This window comes from Castor canadensis, chromosome 5, assembly GCF_047511655.1.
Source record: "Castor canadensis chromosome 5, mCasCan1.hap1v2, whole genome shotgun sequence".
Classification (NCBI taxonomy): domain Eukaryota; kingdom Metazoa; phylum Chordata; class Mammalia; order Rodentia; family Castoridae; genus Castor; species Castor canadensis.
In genome coordinates, this window is record NC_133390.1 from 69,437,582 (window position 1) to 69,454,762 (window position 17,181).

General features: G+C 35.0%; 1 protein-coding gene across 1 annotated transcript in view; it reads left to right on the top strand.

Moving 5' to 3' along the window:
- Positions 1-16,836, top strand: part of Eaf2 (ELL associated factor 2) — a 44,354-nt gene extending 27,518 nt beyond the window's left edge. Inside the window, exons 4-6 of the mRNA XM_020154045.2 lie at positions 1,613-1,758; positions 10,596-10,856; positions 16,667-16,836. Coding sequence (XP_020009634.2) covers positions 1,613-1,758; positions 10,596-10,856; positions 16,667-16,713 — 454 coding nt within the window. The 3' untranslated portion in view covers positions 16,714-16,836. The remainder of the gene's footprint in view (positions 1-1,612; positions 1,759-10,595; positions 10,857-16,666) is intronic.
- Positions 16,837-17,181: the final 345 nt, after the last annotated feature.

Sequence of the window (17,181 nt, forward strand, 5' to 3'; positions counted from 1 at the left end):
TTTATTATTAAACATTATTGAGCACGACCTACTTTCTTCCTGAAATCCTGTTGTCAGAATGGGATTTCCTGGGGAATGAAAGCATTTTTCTGTTGTCACCTTGGAGAGCTATGCCCAGTGAATTTTCTTGAAAATGGTCACTGTCCTCTATCCCTTCTCACTATGTAGTGAATGCATGATTAAAATGACACCTGAAAACTATGTTGATTGAATCCAAATCCTATCTTCCAGATGGCATGTAGGATCTCCTTAGGAGTTGAGGAGTGCAGATGTTGCAGAGTAAAACAACAGTAGTGTTTAAGACTCTTAGGTCCCTGGAAGCATATTAGTAGACCATTCAATTTTAAAAATCAACAGGAGAATATAGCTATCATAAATCCTTGGATTTGCTGTGTAATATAAGGACCCTTGCTCTAAAAGCTGTGCAAATAGTAAAGATAAAAATACTCTAGAAATTAAGGTGGGGGGAGTTCATGGTTGATTAGAACATTCAGGGAAACCTTGATGATGTTCCCTGAAAGAAGGTTAAGATGGTAAGAATTTACCTTGAGTGCTTGTTAAAAATAGAAGTTCCCAAATCCAACCTTAGCTCAGAGAGTGGGGTCAGAAGCTCTATAAGTTAATATCCCATCATTTCCTCCACCCCTACCCTTACTATTAGGAAAGTTTGGGAAATACTGAATTAAATTAATCGAAAAGATACAAGGATATAAGCAAGGGTTGAAGGCAGGAATATATCTGAATTCTTAAGGACCATTGAATAAGACCTATGTGGACAGAGCAGAAATTTCTCTCTAAACATATGTATAAGTATAGGAAAGTGGGGGAGAATGTTGATAGTGGATTAGAGGTAAGGTTGCAAAGGTAGGTTGAGGTTAATGCCTTGAGTATTAACTAAGAAATTAGGACATTTTCTTGCTGGGAGTAGTAACATATTAAAATCTTTTTAACCAGGGATTGGCATGTTTACAGTTCTCATTTGAAACATTAATCCAGCAAAGAAACAGAGTAAAATGAAGCAATGTGGGAAACAGGAAAATGTGTGAAATGTGTCTCACTTTTTAATGAAAAGTGAGACACTAAATAGTCTGTGAAAAAAAATGATTTGAGGCAGTGGACAAGCATAATTTTGTTATATATAGTTATCTTAAAGATGTTGAGAGAAAAGTATATGCCTCTCCCTTATTAACATCTGTGCTTGAAATTATGAATGGAAAATATAGAAGTGACTTAGTTTAAATAGAAATGATAAATTTAGAATTTGAGAATATACTGTACCCATTATAAATTTACATTTTTCCTTTTATTTTAGTCATCTGTGAATGTGTTTTCTGCTCAAATTGAGCAGTATTTTGTTTTTGTTCACATTTATATCCCTCAGTGGACCTGTGTTTATGACATGCTTATAGAAGGCACTTGGTAAATACATCTTGAGCCACTCCACCAGCCCTTTCTTGTGAAGGTTTTTTTTTTTTTTTTTGAGATAGAGTCTCTTGAACTATTTGCCCCGGCTGGCTTCAAACTGCGATCCTCCTGATCTCTGCCTCCTGAGTAGCTAGGATTGCAGCTATGAGCCACTGGCCCAGCTGATCATTGATATTCTTAATTGCAGAGTTGAAGGAAGCAGTAAAATTCAGTATCGTATTGAGCAACAGCAGCAACAAATGAGGAATTCAACTAGGACTCCCAATCTGATAAAACATTCTCCATCTGAAGACAAGATGTCCCCAACATCTCTAATGGATGATATTGAAAGAGGTAAAAATCTACGTGAATATAATCTAAGTAATATAAAGTATAAGAGATAATTAAGAAAAAACATTAAGTAAAAATTTTCATTTTGATTAACAGTGGGACTAACCATAAGCTTTTAATGAGAGTATAGTATTTTTGCAATTATGCATTTTTCTGGGGGCAAGGATGTAGCTTATGATTTAGGATGTTTCATAAACAAGACTGTCCAAGTAAAAGAATGTCTATGTTTTTATTATTATTCAGGGTAAAAAAGTAGCTATTGAGATGGATAGAAGTAGAGTTTTCTTTTTGGCAGCTGTGATGGTTCATATTCAATCCTCCATAGTATCCTCTGTCGCAGTTCTTTATGGATAGCCACACTGTAGATGTCTGAGGTGCCTGTAAAGCAACAAGGAAATGAGATGTAATAAGAAGCAGCAGCCAGATTTTCTGAATTGCTGCATACTTCTCTGCAAGAAGGCATTTCTAGGAAAGTACAGTCCTTCAGAAAGGAAGAAAACTTAAATCTCCATTTTTTTTCTAGCTACAGTTGGGATGTTGATGTGATTGTGATAACAGTGAGAGCCCAGTGATACTTTGCCTTCCTAATTTACATATAGCTATCCAATTCCACTTCCCCCTTTCTGCACCCCAGTACAGTATTCATTCCCTAATGGATTAGTAGTCTCTATTTAGGCACTTTGGGAAGACAAGCCCAGAACCCTGTTGTTATAAGAGATTTTGAATTTTATTTTATTTTTATATATGACTGCTTCCAAAATAAACTGAATCATTCTGTACATTTATAAAATAAAATAATAGAACAGAAAACCAAGAGATTGAAGGGAAGTTGAGGCAAAATTGCTAATTATTAAAATACCAAATTTAGCTCTGAGCTTCTGGCCAAATGAAAACACAAGTAGCTTATTTTATATCATTTGAGACAGGTTCCAAAAATCAGACTCTTTCTTGCTACTTAATCCTAAAAGGAATTCGTTGTCTGGAACTTATTCTAGAGAGCATTAAACTACATGGTGTCTTCAACAATAATTTTACAAAGCAAGTAGAGGACCCTTCATGTGACAGTTTTGTGATAAAGACTTTAATTAAAGCATTGTGCAATTAAGGAGATAAAAGAGTCATAGAGGATAAGTTAATATCCAAGCATAAAATTTTCTTGTTTCTACTTTGTATGAAAATGGAACATCATTTACCTTTAGATATTTGTAGAGCATGTCCCTTAAACTGTATTCTATAAAATATTTTCTTGATCACACTATACCACTAACTGCAGCTATGATGGTTGGCTCATTTTTTTTCTAATTTATGTGTAGTGGTTGTGCAAGTATTTTTGTACCTTAATTTTCATATTCATATGTCTTTTTTTGTAGTCACATCTTTGAGCTATCTGGAAGTTGAGTTTAAGAAATAAGATAGGGCCTAAGATTCCCCTCCCCCACATTGAAACACCACACAGCTGGGGATACCAGAAAAGGGGACAATGCCACAATGAGTGCTTGCTGTCCTGGAAGTGCTCTCCTCTTCTGGCCCAAGACTCCCCTTCCCCATTAGAGACAATGTGGCCAAAGGCCACATTGCATCTGCAGGTGGAATCAGACATGAGCATGGGAAGACTATTCATTCCCCTCTACCTCCCAGACCCCCTCCCTGCCCTACCACCCTCAGATTCCTCTCTCCCATCAAAAGACATTTTGAGACTGGGTGGTACTGACAAAGGGGATACCACCATAGCAAGCATCTGTCTGGGAAGCACTTTTCATTCTCCTTTCCATCTCCCCCACCAGCCACACACATCAAAAAAAGTGATCTGACCCAGGAAGTACTCTTCATTTATTAGGCCAGAGACTCACTTTCTCACACCTATGTAGGGACTATTCTTCCCTGCTGAGTAAAAGTCCTTCTTTCCTTCAAGTTTACCAATAGGAAACTCTAGCTGCAAGGGATTTACTAAGAAAACCAAAACAATATTGCAAAAACTCTAAAAATTAGATTGTCATTTGAACTATAGCCCAAAGGAAGCAAGAATCTACCTGCTAAAATAAAAGATTTAAATAGATCTCCCCTAGAATAAACACCAAAATGTCTAAAATATGATAGGAAATTACCTGTCATAACTATAAACCAGGGAAATAGCTTAAATGAGCAAAGAGAGCTAACATCAACTCCCAACATGAATCAGATGTTAGAATTTTCTTATAATGAGCTTAAAACAGCTTTCACAAATATGATCTAATTATAAATTCTCTTGAAGCAAGTGAAAAATATAAAATCACATTAAGGAAAGAAATAGAAGTTTCAAACAAGAATCAAATAGAAACTAGAACTAACAAATACAATAACAACAAAAAAACTTCCCTGGATGGGCTCACTTACTAGAGATTGAGTAGAGTCTGTGAACTTGGGGATTTATAGAAATCACCCAATCTGAAAAGAGAAGGTAAATGGAAGCAAAATGAATACAGCACCAAGGATGTATGGAATAATGGCAAAAGATCCAACATTTGTGACATTGGAGTCTAAAAGAATAATTAAAGAAACAATGCCTGAAAATGTCCCATATTTTATGAAGGGTATAACCCATAGATTCAAGATGTTGAACAAGTACCAAATAGGATAAACCCAAAGAAATACATACCAAAATACATCATAATGAAACTTCTGAAAACTAAAGACAAAGGCAAAAGCAAAAGTTCTGAAAGCAAGAGAGCAATGACACATTACCTATAGATAAATAGCATAGAAATAACATCACATTTCCCAATTGAAACCCAGGAGGTCAGAGGAAGTTATACAATATTTTTCAAGTGCTAAAATAAATGTCAGCCAAGAATTCTGGATCTGCTAAAATGATTCTTCCCCAGAAGGGAAAACTAAAAGAATGTGTGACTAGAAGACTACCCTTAACTATTGGCTCTAGAAAGTTAGGGATTTTTGAGTTTTTTTTGTTTTTGTTTTTGCAGTACTGGGATTTGAACTATCCCTTGAGCCACTCCTTTTTGAGATAGGGTCTTGAGAACTATTTGCCTAGACTGGCTTTGAACCTCAATCCTCCTGATCTCTGCCTTCTGAGTAGATAGGATTATAGGTATGAGACACTGTGCCTGGCTAGAAAGTGATTCAAACAGAAAAGAAATTGTAAAAGAAGGAATCTGGGAGCATCAGGAAAGGAGAAAGAAAAACAGAAAGATAAAATACAATAAATTATAGTTTTCCTCATAACTTTACTAAATCATATGTGACAATTAAAACAAAAAATATCTTTTTTTGGGCCAGGTGCAGTAGTTCATTTCTGTAATCCCAGACTGGGAGGATCATGGTTTGAGGCCAGATTGTGGTTTGAGGCCAGCTCAGGCAGTTAGCAAGGTCCCATCTTAACCAACAAGACAGTTGTGGTAGCACATCTGTAATTCCAGCTACTTGGGAGACATAGGTAGGAGGATTGCAGTCTTAGGCTGGCCCCAGGCAAAAAATGTCAGACTCTATCTGAAAAATAACTAAAGCTAGAAAAAAAAAAAAAAAAGGACTGGTATATGGCTCAAGTGGTGGAGCACCTGCCAGCAGTATGAGACCCTGAATTCAAACCCTAGTACTCCCAAAAATAAATAAATAAAACTGCATCTTCTGATAGTTAAGACAAAAATATTTTTAAATGGAGAGGGGAAAAGTGCCTAAATGGAAGTAAGATTTCTACATCTTAGTTGTAATGGTGCAGCATTGATAAGACATGTATGTATATTGAAAAAGAAAAAGCAACCTCTAAGAAAGAAAATATATAAAGTGACACCTTCTAAAATACTGTAAAGGTAGAATTCTAAAATGGTGGAATTCTAGAATGGCTCAAGTAACTCACAGAATGAAAGAAAAGAGAAAGAGAGGAATGAAATACAGAGAAACAAACAGAAAACAAATGATAAAATTACACACTTCAGTCTTAACATATCAATACTTACCTTAAACATAAGTGGTCTAAATAAACCAGTTGAAAGGTGTAAATTGGCAGAGTATACAAAAAACCCACTCTCAACTACATGCTTTTTATAAGAAACTAATGAAATAGGTAGCTTGAAAGTAAAAGAATGGAAAAACATATACTATGCACACACTAATTTTTTTTTGTCTTTTTTTTTTCATTTTTCTTTTATTATTCATATGTGCATACAAGGATTGGTTCATTTCTCCCCACTGCCCCCACCCCCTCCCTTACCACCCACTCCGCCCCCTCCCTCTCCCCCCCCCAATACCCAGCAGAAACTATTTTGCCCTTATTTCTAATTTTGTTGTAGAGAGAGTATAAGCAATAATAGGAAGGAACAAGAGTTTTTGCTGGTTGAGATAAGGATAGCTATACAGGGCATTGACTCACATTGATTTCCTGTGCGTGGGTGTTACCTTCTAGGTTAATTCTTTTTGATCTAACCTTTTCTCTAATACCTGTTCCCCTTTTCCTATTGGCCTCAGTTGCTTTAAGGTATCTGCTTTAGTTTCTCTGCGTTAAGGGCAACAAATGCTAGCTAGTTTTTTAGGTGTCTTACCTATCCTCATCCCTCCCTTGTGTGCTCTCGCTTTTATCATGTACTCATAGTCCAATCTCCTTGTTGTGTTTGCCCTTGATCTAATGTCCATATATGAGGGAGAACATACGATTTTTGGTTTTTTGAGCCAGGCTAACCTCACTCAGAATGATGTTCTCCAATTCCATCCATTTACCAGCGAATGATAACATTTCGTTCTTCTTCATGGCTGCATAAAATTCCATGCACACACTAATTTTAAAAATCACATGTGGCTGTATTAACATCAGGTAAAGTAATTTTAAAAGCAAAACAAATTGCTACAAGGTGGTACCTTAATAATAATTAAAAGATTAATCTACCAGAAAAACACATATGTTTACACCCAACAACAGAACTGTGAAGTTCATGAATTAAAAACTAATAGAGCTGAAAGGAAAAACATAAAAATCCACAGTTATGCTTGAGTTACTTCCTCCCTCTGTTCACAGAAACAGAACTACTGGACAAAAAAAATCAACAAGGATATAGAAAATCTAAGCAATACAATGAACCAATAGGATCTAACCAATATATGTAACATTCCACACAGTAGCACTTTTTTTTAAGTGCCCATTGAATATTCACCAAGACAGACCGTATCCTGTGCTATAAAACAATATAGTTATAAAAACAAAAATTTGTGCAATATTTTCTTACTATAATGGAATCAAACTAAAAAACAAAGCCAAAAACCCTCTAAACACTTAGAAATTAACACACTTCTAAATGAACTATGGGTTAAAGAATAGTTGTCAAAGGAAATTAGAAATGCATGCTACTAAATGTATAAAGTAAATACAGCATGCCAAAATATGTGTGATATAGCTAAAGCAGTCCTGAATTTGTAGCACTAAACACTTAAATTTTAAAAAAGGAAAGCTGACATAATAATTTAATAGTAAATTAAATGATAATTTAATTTAATAATAATTTTATAGTTTTCTACCTCAGAAAATTAGAAAAAAGAAAAGTGATCAAAACAAAAGCAAACAAAAAGAAGCAAATAATAAAAACAAGAAGTAAAAATCAATGAAATTGAAAACCCCAAACACTAATCAATGAAACAAAATACAGTTTATCAAAAACTTAATACTATTGACAAACCACTAGCAAACAAAAATAAAATGACAGAAGATACACCTCTATAGTCAGGAGAGTAATGAATTTACTACAGATTCAGTAGCCACTGAAAGGATTCTAAGAAATATTATAACTTTATGATCATAAATTTAACAATTTAGAAGAAATGGATCAATTGCTCAAAAGCAAAGAACTGCCGAAACTCAAGCAAAATGAAGTAGATAATAGAAATGAAAAACACCCCAAAAAACGTATTCAGGCTAAATGGTTTCACTGGTAAAGTCTACCAAACATGTAAGGAAAATTAACACTGACTGTATATAAAATAGAAAAGGACATGCTATGGTTGAGATAATTTCCTCCAAAGGCTCATGTATTAAAGGCTTGGTCCTCTGCTGTGCTGTTAAGAGAAGATGGAATCTTTAAGAGATGGGGCCTAGTGGGAGGTCTTCCTGTCCTTGTGCATTTGCCCTTGGAGAGGATATTGGGAACCTAGTGCCTTCTTCTTTTCAATTTCTGGGCTACAAGTTAGAGATTGCTTCATCTTGTGCTTTTCATCTGGCATCCCCACCAAGGCCTAAAAGCAATGGGTCCCCCTGATCATGAACTGAAATGTCTTAAACTGAGAGCCAAAATGAGCCCTTTCATTTTATAAGGTGGTTACCTCAAGTATTTGTTACAGTAACAGAAAACCGACTAACATAAGAAATATTAATGAGCTCATTTTATGAGGCTAATATTACCCAGATACCCAAACCAGATAAAGATAGTACAAGAAAAATAAAGATATAGACCATTATCTTTCAGAAGCTTAAACTCAAAAATCTTCAAGGAAATACCAACAAATTCAACATTATACAAAAAAAATAATACAACATGACCAGGATAAAATTTCACTTCTCACATTGCTTATATTTAGGAGTATGGATAAAGATGGGGAAGTCAACTACTAAAAAAATTGACTATGTATCCAAATGAATTTCAAAAATGTGTCTTGAAGAAAATCAAACAATAAAGGTTGGAAAGAAAAGAATTCTTTGAGGAGATTACATTTAAACAAATCTGAGAATGAGCCACCCTTTCAGAGATCTAGAATCCTATCAAAGATACCATTAATAAAGTAATAAGTCTAGCAATACAGACTTGGAAGAACTTGGAGAAAGTTTTCACAATGCATATCTGACAGAAGACTCATAGCCAGAAGAGCTAGCTATAGAGAATACTTGCAAATCATTGAGGAAAAGGTAATGAAAAAGAAAAATGAGAAAAGATTTGAATAGACAAATGATTTCACAAAAGAAGATATTCAAGAGGCCAATTACCATAGGAAAAACTGCCTCATATCATTACTTTGTCAGAGAAATGAAAATTAAAATTACAGCGAGATACCGTTGTACACCCATCAAATGACTTTCTGTACCAAGTGTAGGCAAAGATATAAAGCATCTGTAACTCTTAGAAATTTTTAGTAGAAGTCTGAAAACTGCTTTGAAAACTGGAAAGTTACAATGAAATTAAAATATATTATCTTATGACTCAATGATTTCTCTCTTAACTTTCTGCTAAAGAGAAATGAATACATATACTCACAAAGAGACTTGCAGAAGAATATTCTCAATTGCTAAAAGCTGAAAACAAACCAAATATCCATAAGTAGAAAATAGATAATATGTGATAATGGAATATCATAACAGTAGAAAAGGATGAGCTACAGATTCATTCAGTAACATGAGTGATAATTAAAACCTTATGTTGATGAAAGAATGCAGACTCCATTTATATGAAGTTTAAGAACAGACAAAATCTTTGGTAATAGAAAAAAAAAATGGTGGACTGGTGGACTGCCTCAAGTGGTAGGGTGCCTGACTAGCAAGCTTGAGGCCCTGAGTTCAAACTCTAGTGCTAGCTGAAGAAAGAAGAATGGGAGGGGCAGAAGGGGGGTGGGGATGATCATCCGTGAGGATGGCTCTTGATCTCAGTGATGGGTACACAAGATAGATGTATCCTAAAATTCATCTGGCTGTGCAGTTTGCTGTATATAAGTTATGTGTTAAGCAAAAAAAGAGTTCTGGATGAAGAGTATACCAAGAAAAGTAAATAGCTAATGCAAAGAACTTAGGATGAAAATGGATTTGATGTGGTCAAATAATTGAAAGAAAGCCAGTGTGTCTGTCTCTAGGAAAATGAGGGAATAAACTAGATACTGTCAATTAACTTAATATGGCAGTGTACTATGATGATACTAAATGCCAATGTGTTAACTGAGTATATTATTTACTAAGAGTGTTTTTAATTAAAATTTTTGTTGAGCCGTTTGACATTTGTATTATATACTAAAAAAAAAATTGACCCGAAAGTTAACAGACTTTGTTTTACCTCTAAATAGCTGATAACCTTTGATCTTCCGATAGTTCGGTTTACTTTTTGGAAAACTTATGAAGTTGATCTACATAGTAGCTGAAGGTCTTTCCAACAATAAATTTTGTGCATCTTAAAAAGAATTTGAAAAACACTACACCAAAGATAACACCAACATTATTGCTTTTTTATCTATAAAAATATTTATAACCAAAGTTATAATAGGAACTAGCTTTTTTAGAATATCTAGAATATTTTAAATACCCCTTAAGGACATAGGGCAGAAATCTAAGGATGCTTCATCAAAATATTCTCTAGGACAACCAGGAAAAGAATTAAATTTATGTATACATACATGCATTCCATTATGTGTATTTTTAGAAAAAAATCAGAAGACAATTTTGGCCAACAGATTTTTAATTTTTTACATGATTATTTGAGTTGCATGTATATTTAAATATAGTGATGTAGATAAATATGGAGTTTAAATGTATATCTTGCCTATGTTTTTGTTTTGTTTTGTAGCCCAGGCTGATCTGGAACTCATTATGTAGCCCAGACTGGCTCTGAACTCACAGTCCTCCTACCTTAGCCTCCCAGGTGCTGGAATTACAGATGTGTGTTGCCACACCTGACTGGCTACCTATGTCTTTTAATTCTCATAGTCCCATTATTTGAAATGTGTCTTGGTGGTAGAGGAGTTTTTAAGATAAAATGCTTTAGATTCTGTAAATGAGTGTTTGGTTTTATTTTTTCCTCATTAATACCTTCTTAGAAAATAATATTTCATACTTTATTTATTCAATATTATTTATTTAACCTATCTATATATTTCTGTTTTATTTTCAGAACTGAAAGCAGAAGCTAGTGTAATGGACCAGATGAGTAGTTGTGATAGTTCATCAGATTCCAAAAGTTCATCATCTTCAAGTAGTGAGGATAGTTCTAGTGAATCAGAAGGTGAAGAGGGCAGATCCTCTCCTTCTGACCCAGAGAATTATATCTCAGGGGATCCTACCATATCTGCCATACCGCAGTACAGGACTTCTGATACGGATGCTAGTCATCATAGATTTCATGACAACAGTGGCCTTCTGATGAATACTTTACGTAAGTATACATAAATATGAATAAGCAGAAAAATTAGAATTCACAGTTGGAGCTGTATTGATTGTGATCTGAAACTTGGGTAAATTAGAGGAAGATACCTATTTGGTGTATTTAACATTATTAATGATTACCTTTTTATTGGATTATTCACTTTGACTCTGTGGCATTATGCCTTCTTGGTATTTTTTTTCTCCTGTCTTTTCGAATAATCTCAATCTCTCTCTCTCTGTAAGTTTATAGTCTTCTTGGTCATTACACTTGGAGTTCCTCAATGATTACTCCCTCCCAGATCCTTCTTCTATTCGTTCCTCTTCCCCTACATAATCCTCTTCATGTTCATCTACAATCAGTGCTTATATGTAGATAACGTGCAAGTTATATCTCTAATCCATACCTCTGAGGTCTACATACATATGTCCAACATCATCTCCTAGTAGAAAGTACTTCAAATTCACTTTGTCCAAAAACAAACTCATAATCTTTGGTTCACCATATTTTTTTTCTTTATTGTTGTGCTGGGTAGGAGTACATTCTTACAGAATATCAAATATATCGCCCCCTCCACTGCTCCTCTTCATCCCCCCTCCACAGATTCCCAGAACAGTTTCAACAGGTATCATTTTTGCATTTACATACATGTATACATTATTTGTACTGTATTCATCCTTCTACCCCCTTTCCCCTCAACTGTCCCCTCCCACCGGTGCCAGCCCCCACACCCACACCTGTTCCACCCTCCTGTTCTCTGACTTTGTAGAAGAAAAAAGATAAAAGATGAAAAGAAGAACATGATGTTTTTGCTATTTTGAGATAAAGATAGCTACACAGGGAGTTTCCTTGTGCTATTTCCATTCATATATGTATTACAACCCCAACTGGTTCATCTCCTCTAGTCCTTTTCACTCCTCCCCTAGTCCCCTTCCCATGGTGGCCCTAGCCCATTTAAGATTTCTATATTAATTCCTGTACAGAGAGCACATCAGCCACATTCAAGTTTAGTTTCCTTCCCTTGTCCTATCCCTCCCATGCACAACCTCCCCTTAGTGTGACCTGCTGCTTTTGTTTAAGGTCTATAATCCACATATGAGAGCAAACATGCAGATTTTATCCTTCTGAGCTTGACTAACTTCACTTAAGCTGATGTTCTCCAGTTCCATCCATTTACCTGTGAATGACAAAATTTTATTCTTCTTTGTGGATGAGTAAAATTCCATTGTGTATAATATCACATTTTCTTAATGTATTCATCAGTAGTGGGGCATCTTGGCTCTTTCCATAGCTTAGCTATTGTGAATAGTGCTACAATAAATATGGGTGTGCAAGTGCCTTTGTAATAACCTGACTCACATTCCTTCAGGTATATCCCTGGGAGTGGTATTGTTGGATCATATGGCAGATCTATTTTTAGCTTTTTTAAAGAGCCTCCGTACTGTTTTCCATAGTAGTGCTGCCTACCAGCAGCACCTCAACAACATTTGTTGGTGGTGATGTTCTTGATGGGACTTTTCTAACAGGAGTGAGGTGGAATCTTAGTGTGGTTTTGATTTGCATTTTCTTAATGACCAGGGATGGGGAGCATTTTTTTTTCATGTGTTTTTTTAGTCATTTGGACTTCTTTTGAAAAGGCTCTGTTCAGTTCATTTGCCTATTTCTTCATTGGGTCCTTGATTTTGGGGAGGTTAGTGTTTTGAGCTCCCTGTGTATTCTGGTTATCAGTCCCTTGTCTGATGTATAGCTGGCAAAGACTTTCTCCCGCTCTATGGGTGGCCTCTTCAATTTAGAGACCATTTCTTTTATTGTGCACAAGCCTTTTAATTTCATGTAGTCCCATCTGTCAATCCTTTCTCTTAGTTCCTGACCCAGTTGAGTTCTACTGAGGAAGTCATTGCCTATGCCTATCGCTTCCAGTGTATTCCCTGCTCTTTTCTGTACTAGCTTCAAGGTTTCAGGTCTTATATTAAGGTCCTTAATCCACTTTGAGTTGATACTTGTACAGAGTGACAAACATGGATCTAGTTTCAGTTTTCTGTATACAGATATCCAGTTTTGCCAGCAACATTTGTTGAAGAGGCTGTCTTTTTTCCATCATATGATTTTGGCACCTTTGTCAAAAAATTAAGTGGCCGTAGCTGCATGGATTCATATCTGGGTCTTCTATTCTGTTCCACTGGTCTTCATATCTGTTTTTGTGCCAGTACCATGCTGTTTTTATTGCTATGGCTCTGTAGTATTGTTTGAAGTCAGGTATCGTGATACTTCCTGAGTTGCTCTTTTTGCTCAGTATTGCCTTGGCTATTTGTGGTTTTTTGTGCTTCCAAATGAACGTTAGGGTTGATTTTTCAATCTCTGTAATGTATGTCATTGAGATTTTAGTGAGAATTGCATTGAACATGTAGATTGATTTTGGTAGTATGGCCATTTTTACTATGTCGAGTCTACCAATCCATGAGCATGGGAGATCTTTCCATCTTTGGTAGTCTTCTTTAATTTTTTTCTTCAATGGTTTGTAGGTTAACTAAATTTTGTCTTAGTGAAAGACAGCAGTCATCTAATTATGCAAACCAGAGCCTGATTGTTTTCAAGGGCTGAGTCCCTCTCTCTCTTTACAGTGTAGTTAATCCCTCACCAAGTTCTATTGTTTTTGCCTCCTAAATATTTTTTATTTTCATCTATCTGTCTTCATCTCCACCACTACCACGCTAGTTCAACTTACCATTTTTCTTGCTTTAACTACCACAGTGATTTTCTGTTTCACCTCTTATCTACTCAAATGCATTTTTGATCCATCATATATATTGTAGCTAATTGATCTTCTCACAATTCAAATGTAATTGAGACAGGGTCTCACTATATAGCCCAGGCTGGCTTCAAACTCATTAACCTCCTGAATGCTTTCAGCTTCAGCCCCCTGAATGCTGGAATTATAGTTATGCACCACCACACATGGGTTGCTGCTCTTTCTTTCTAGCAATGTTTTCCTTCTGTTTGCAATTATACTCAAATACTTTCACTCACCTCAGGGCCTTTATACATGCTGTCCTTTCAGTCAGAAACATTTCCTTCTTTTCATGTAGTTAAAATTTTCTCCTTTAGAGGAATACTTCAGTGTTTCATTTTTCAAGGAAGACTTCCTTTACCTTCATCTTAGTCTTATCCTCCTTTTTATAGACCCTTCAAATATCAGATACATCTTCTTTGTCAATGGTGACAGTTGAAATTGATGTTTGTGTGATTTACTCTTTTCCTCTAGGGTATAAGCTCCATGGGGACAGGAATCTTGTTTTTTGCTTGTCATTAAATGCTAGCATCTACTTTAATACCTTATACATAGCTCAGTAAATACTTTTTGATAAAAGCATGCAGGTTTATACTGCCTGGGGGAATGAGATTTTATGTTTGTTTAAAACTGGTCTCACTGTGTTAATTATTAATAAAAAAAATAAAGCAGGTAGGAAAGGTAACCAGTTACATAGCCTAATAACAGAACTAAAGAGGGGAGGAACCAAGACTGAGTAGCATAGAGTTAGAGTAAAATTAGAGTTAGCTAGGACCAGAAAAGAACTTTTGAACTTCCAGTTATCTAGTGTTATTATTCCTGACTTTAAGGTAAAATTGGAACTTCTGATTTCTTGAATGGCCATGACAGTATAGAGAAAACTAATTCTTGTTTAAACTGTATGGAAAGCTGAGTAAAAGTTAGGCCACTCTTCTCAAAAATTACCGAGTTTTACAATAGATCGAGCACCTGAGTAGAAATCAGAATATCCATATTATATGTCTATTTATTTATCACTTCTTAGTTATTCAGTCAGTAACAATTTACTTAACTTTTCTCCAGCTTCAGTTTCCTCATTGAAAATGGAGGCCATACTGCCTTGTAGAATATTGAAGGAGTTCAATTTTATGTTCTAGATTTCTTTTCTGGTACAACATGGCATAGTAAATTCATGTTTTAAAATCTCTTTGTGCAAAATACAGTACAACAGAGAAAGGATAAAAGGATGAAAGTTAGACATGGCCAGGATCAAATCTAAATAAGCACATTCACAGACAAGAACTGGAACACAAACATAAAATGGTGGGTTTAGTGGGACTAAAACCATTGGCTCTTAGTTCCAAAGGAGATGGTAGTGGTAAGAAGCTTGGTTATCTTCAGGGAAAATTAGCTTAAAAGTGTTTGATGTGATTCATGGGCCCTGACTCATGCTTTCTGTTTGAACCTAGAAAATATATGCTGGAGAGAGAAGGGAGGATGGAAAAGGTTAGTAGATGTGAGGATACTCAATTACTAAAGAACGCTGAAAAAAATTACATTCATATGTTGATTGAGCTCTTGTTTCCATAAGCTGTAGAGCCTTGTTATCTACCCATTGGCTCCTTAAAGGAATCTTCCATATCTCCAATATCACCAGGAGATCGCAATCTCCAAATGTGATTATGAAACCTGTTTCTGGTAAAAGAGCCCAGAGGACTAGGTGGAGGGAACACCACCTAGAGTGGTATGACAGTAGAGAGAAACAGAAGCTTCCCACTCAAAATGAGCAAATATAATTCTGACAAGAAAAAATATAATGCTAAGAAAGACAATAAAATTAATAATTGGAACATAGATTCTTTGCAAATGAAAATGTTTTTATAGAACACTTTAAAACAAAGATATTTAAAGAACTATGCTGAAAATATTCAAAGAGATACTTGAAGAGACATAACTTAAAAAAGCATAACTATAGAATAAAGCCAAGCAGAAATGAAATAAAATCCAATAGATTATAATAAAGAATCAAGAGCTAGAGATGTAGATCAGTAGTAGAGTACCTGCTCAGCATGTACGTCTGGAGGCATGGCTTAAGTGGTAGAGTGCCTATTTAGCAAGTGTGACACCCTGAGTTCAACCCTCAGTTCCAAAAAAAAAAAATCAGAAATTCTGCATGAATTCTCTTAAGTTTCAAAAAAAATCCAGTATTTTTACCATGACTTTTCTGGTTATCTTTTTTACTTCATTTCCTATCATTGTCTTTCCTCATTCATCCCATTACAGCCACAGTGGCCTTCTCTTTTTAGAGATCATTATGAGAACTGCCCTGAGGCATTTGCACTTGTTGTTCCTTTTGACTGAACTCTACCATATTCCATTTTTTTTATGACCTTCTCTCTACATTTGGATTTCTGTTCAAATGTTGCTCTTCAAGAAAGCTTTCCCAGCTTCCCTAAAATAGCACCTTCCAACACTGTTTCCATACCCATCTTCATTTTTTCACAGCACTTATCCTACTTGGCATTATGTTTTCTGTTTATTTTTTTTTTTGCTGCCTTTCTTCTCTATTGAAATGTTAGCTCCATGACTTAAGGACACAGATGAGTTACAAAAGCAGTCAATGATGAGATGTTCTGGACATGTATTCCCTAAAAACTTTGACTGTATTTTAAGTAAAAAATTATATAACTTTTTTTCAGTCTTCAAAATGATAGTCTAAACCACACTTTCTCTCATTTCTTGCTGTAATGTCAGAGGTGTTAAAAAAAAAAAAGGCTGATACAGGTATGTGAAAGAAGACTAAAATAGAACCTAGGTGATACCAAAACTTTGCTGAAATTTGGTGGTATTTTTTTCCAGGCACTACTAATAATTTTAATTACTAATTATGTGACTGAATTACAAGATAAGCAATCTGATTATCATTTATAAAATGTGAGCAAAACCGAATCATTTTGGTATTACATTTTATATAATATTTATATTAAATAAAGTGAATGTATTAATGTTTTAAATATTTAATCACTACAGTTTTGTTATTTCTTTTTTATTTTAGGAAATGACTTGCAGCTGAGTGAATCAGGAAGTGACAGTGATGACTAAAGCCATATCCCATTTATAAAGCATGTGATCATTTGTTTTGTTTTAAAAGTAAAAACTCTTGAGACTGAGAAAAATGTATACTTTTTGATGGTAAAAGAATTAAATTTGATTCAGAATTTTAAACTTTTTATTGAGTACCAGCATTTTCATGTGTTATCTTCATTTAATCTGAACAAAACTGTTATGAAGTTATCATAACAGTTATCATGTTATCATGTTTTCTCATGATAGATGAGAAAACAGACTCAGAAATTAGCTAACTTGCCACAGGTAACTGTAGTTAACAAGTACCTGGTCAGGCATTCTGGAGTCGAAGTTCAGTGCTTTGTTTTTTTAACCGTGTTGCTGTCTCTAATTGTGAAATGTTCAAACTATTGATATGTCCATGGAATATTACCTTATATTTAATTATACCTGTGCCTTTCCTTTTCTTTGTGGTACCAGCAATCGAACTCAGGGCCTTTTGCA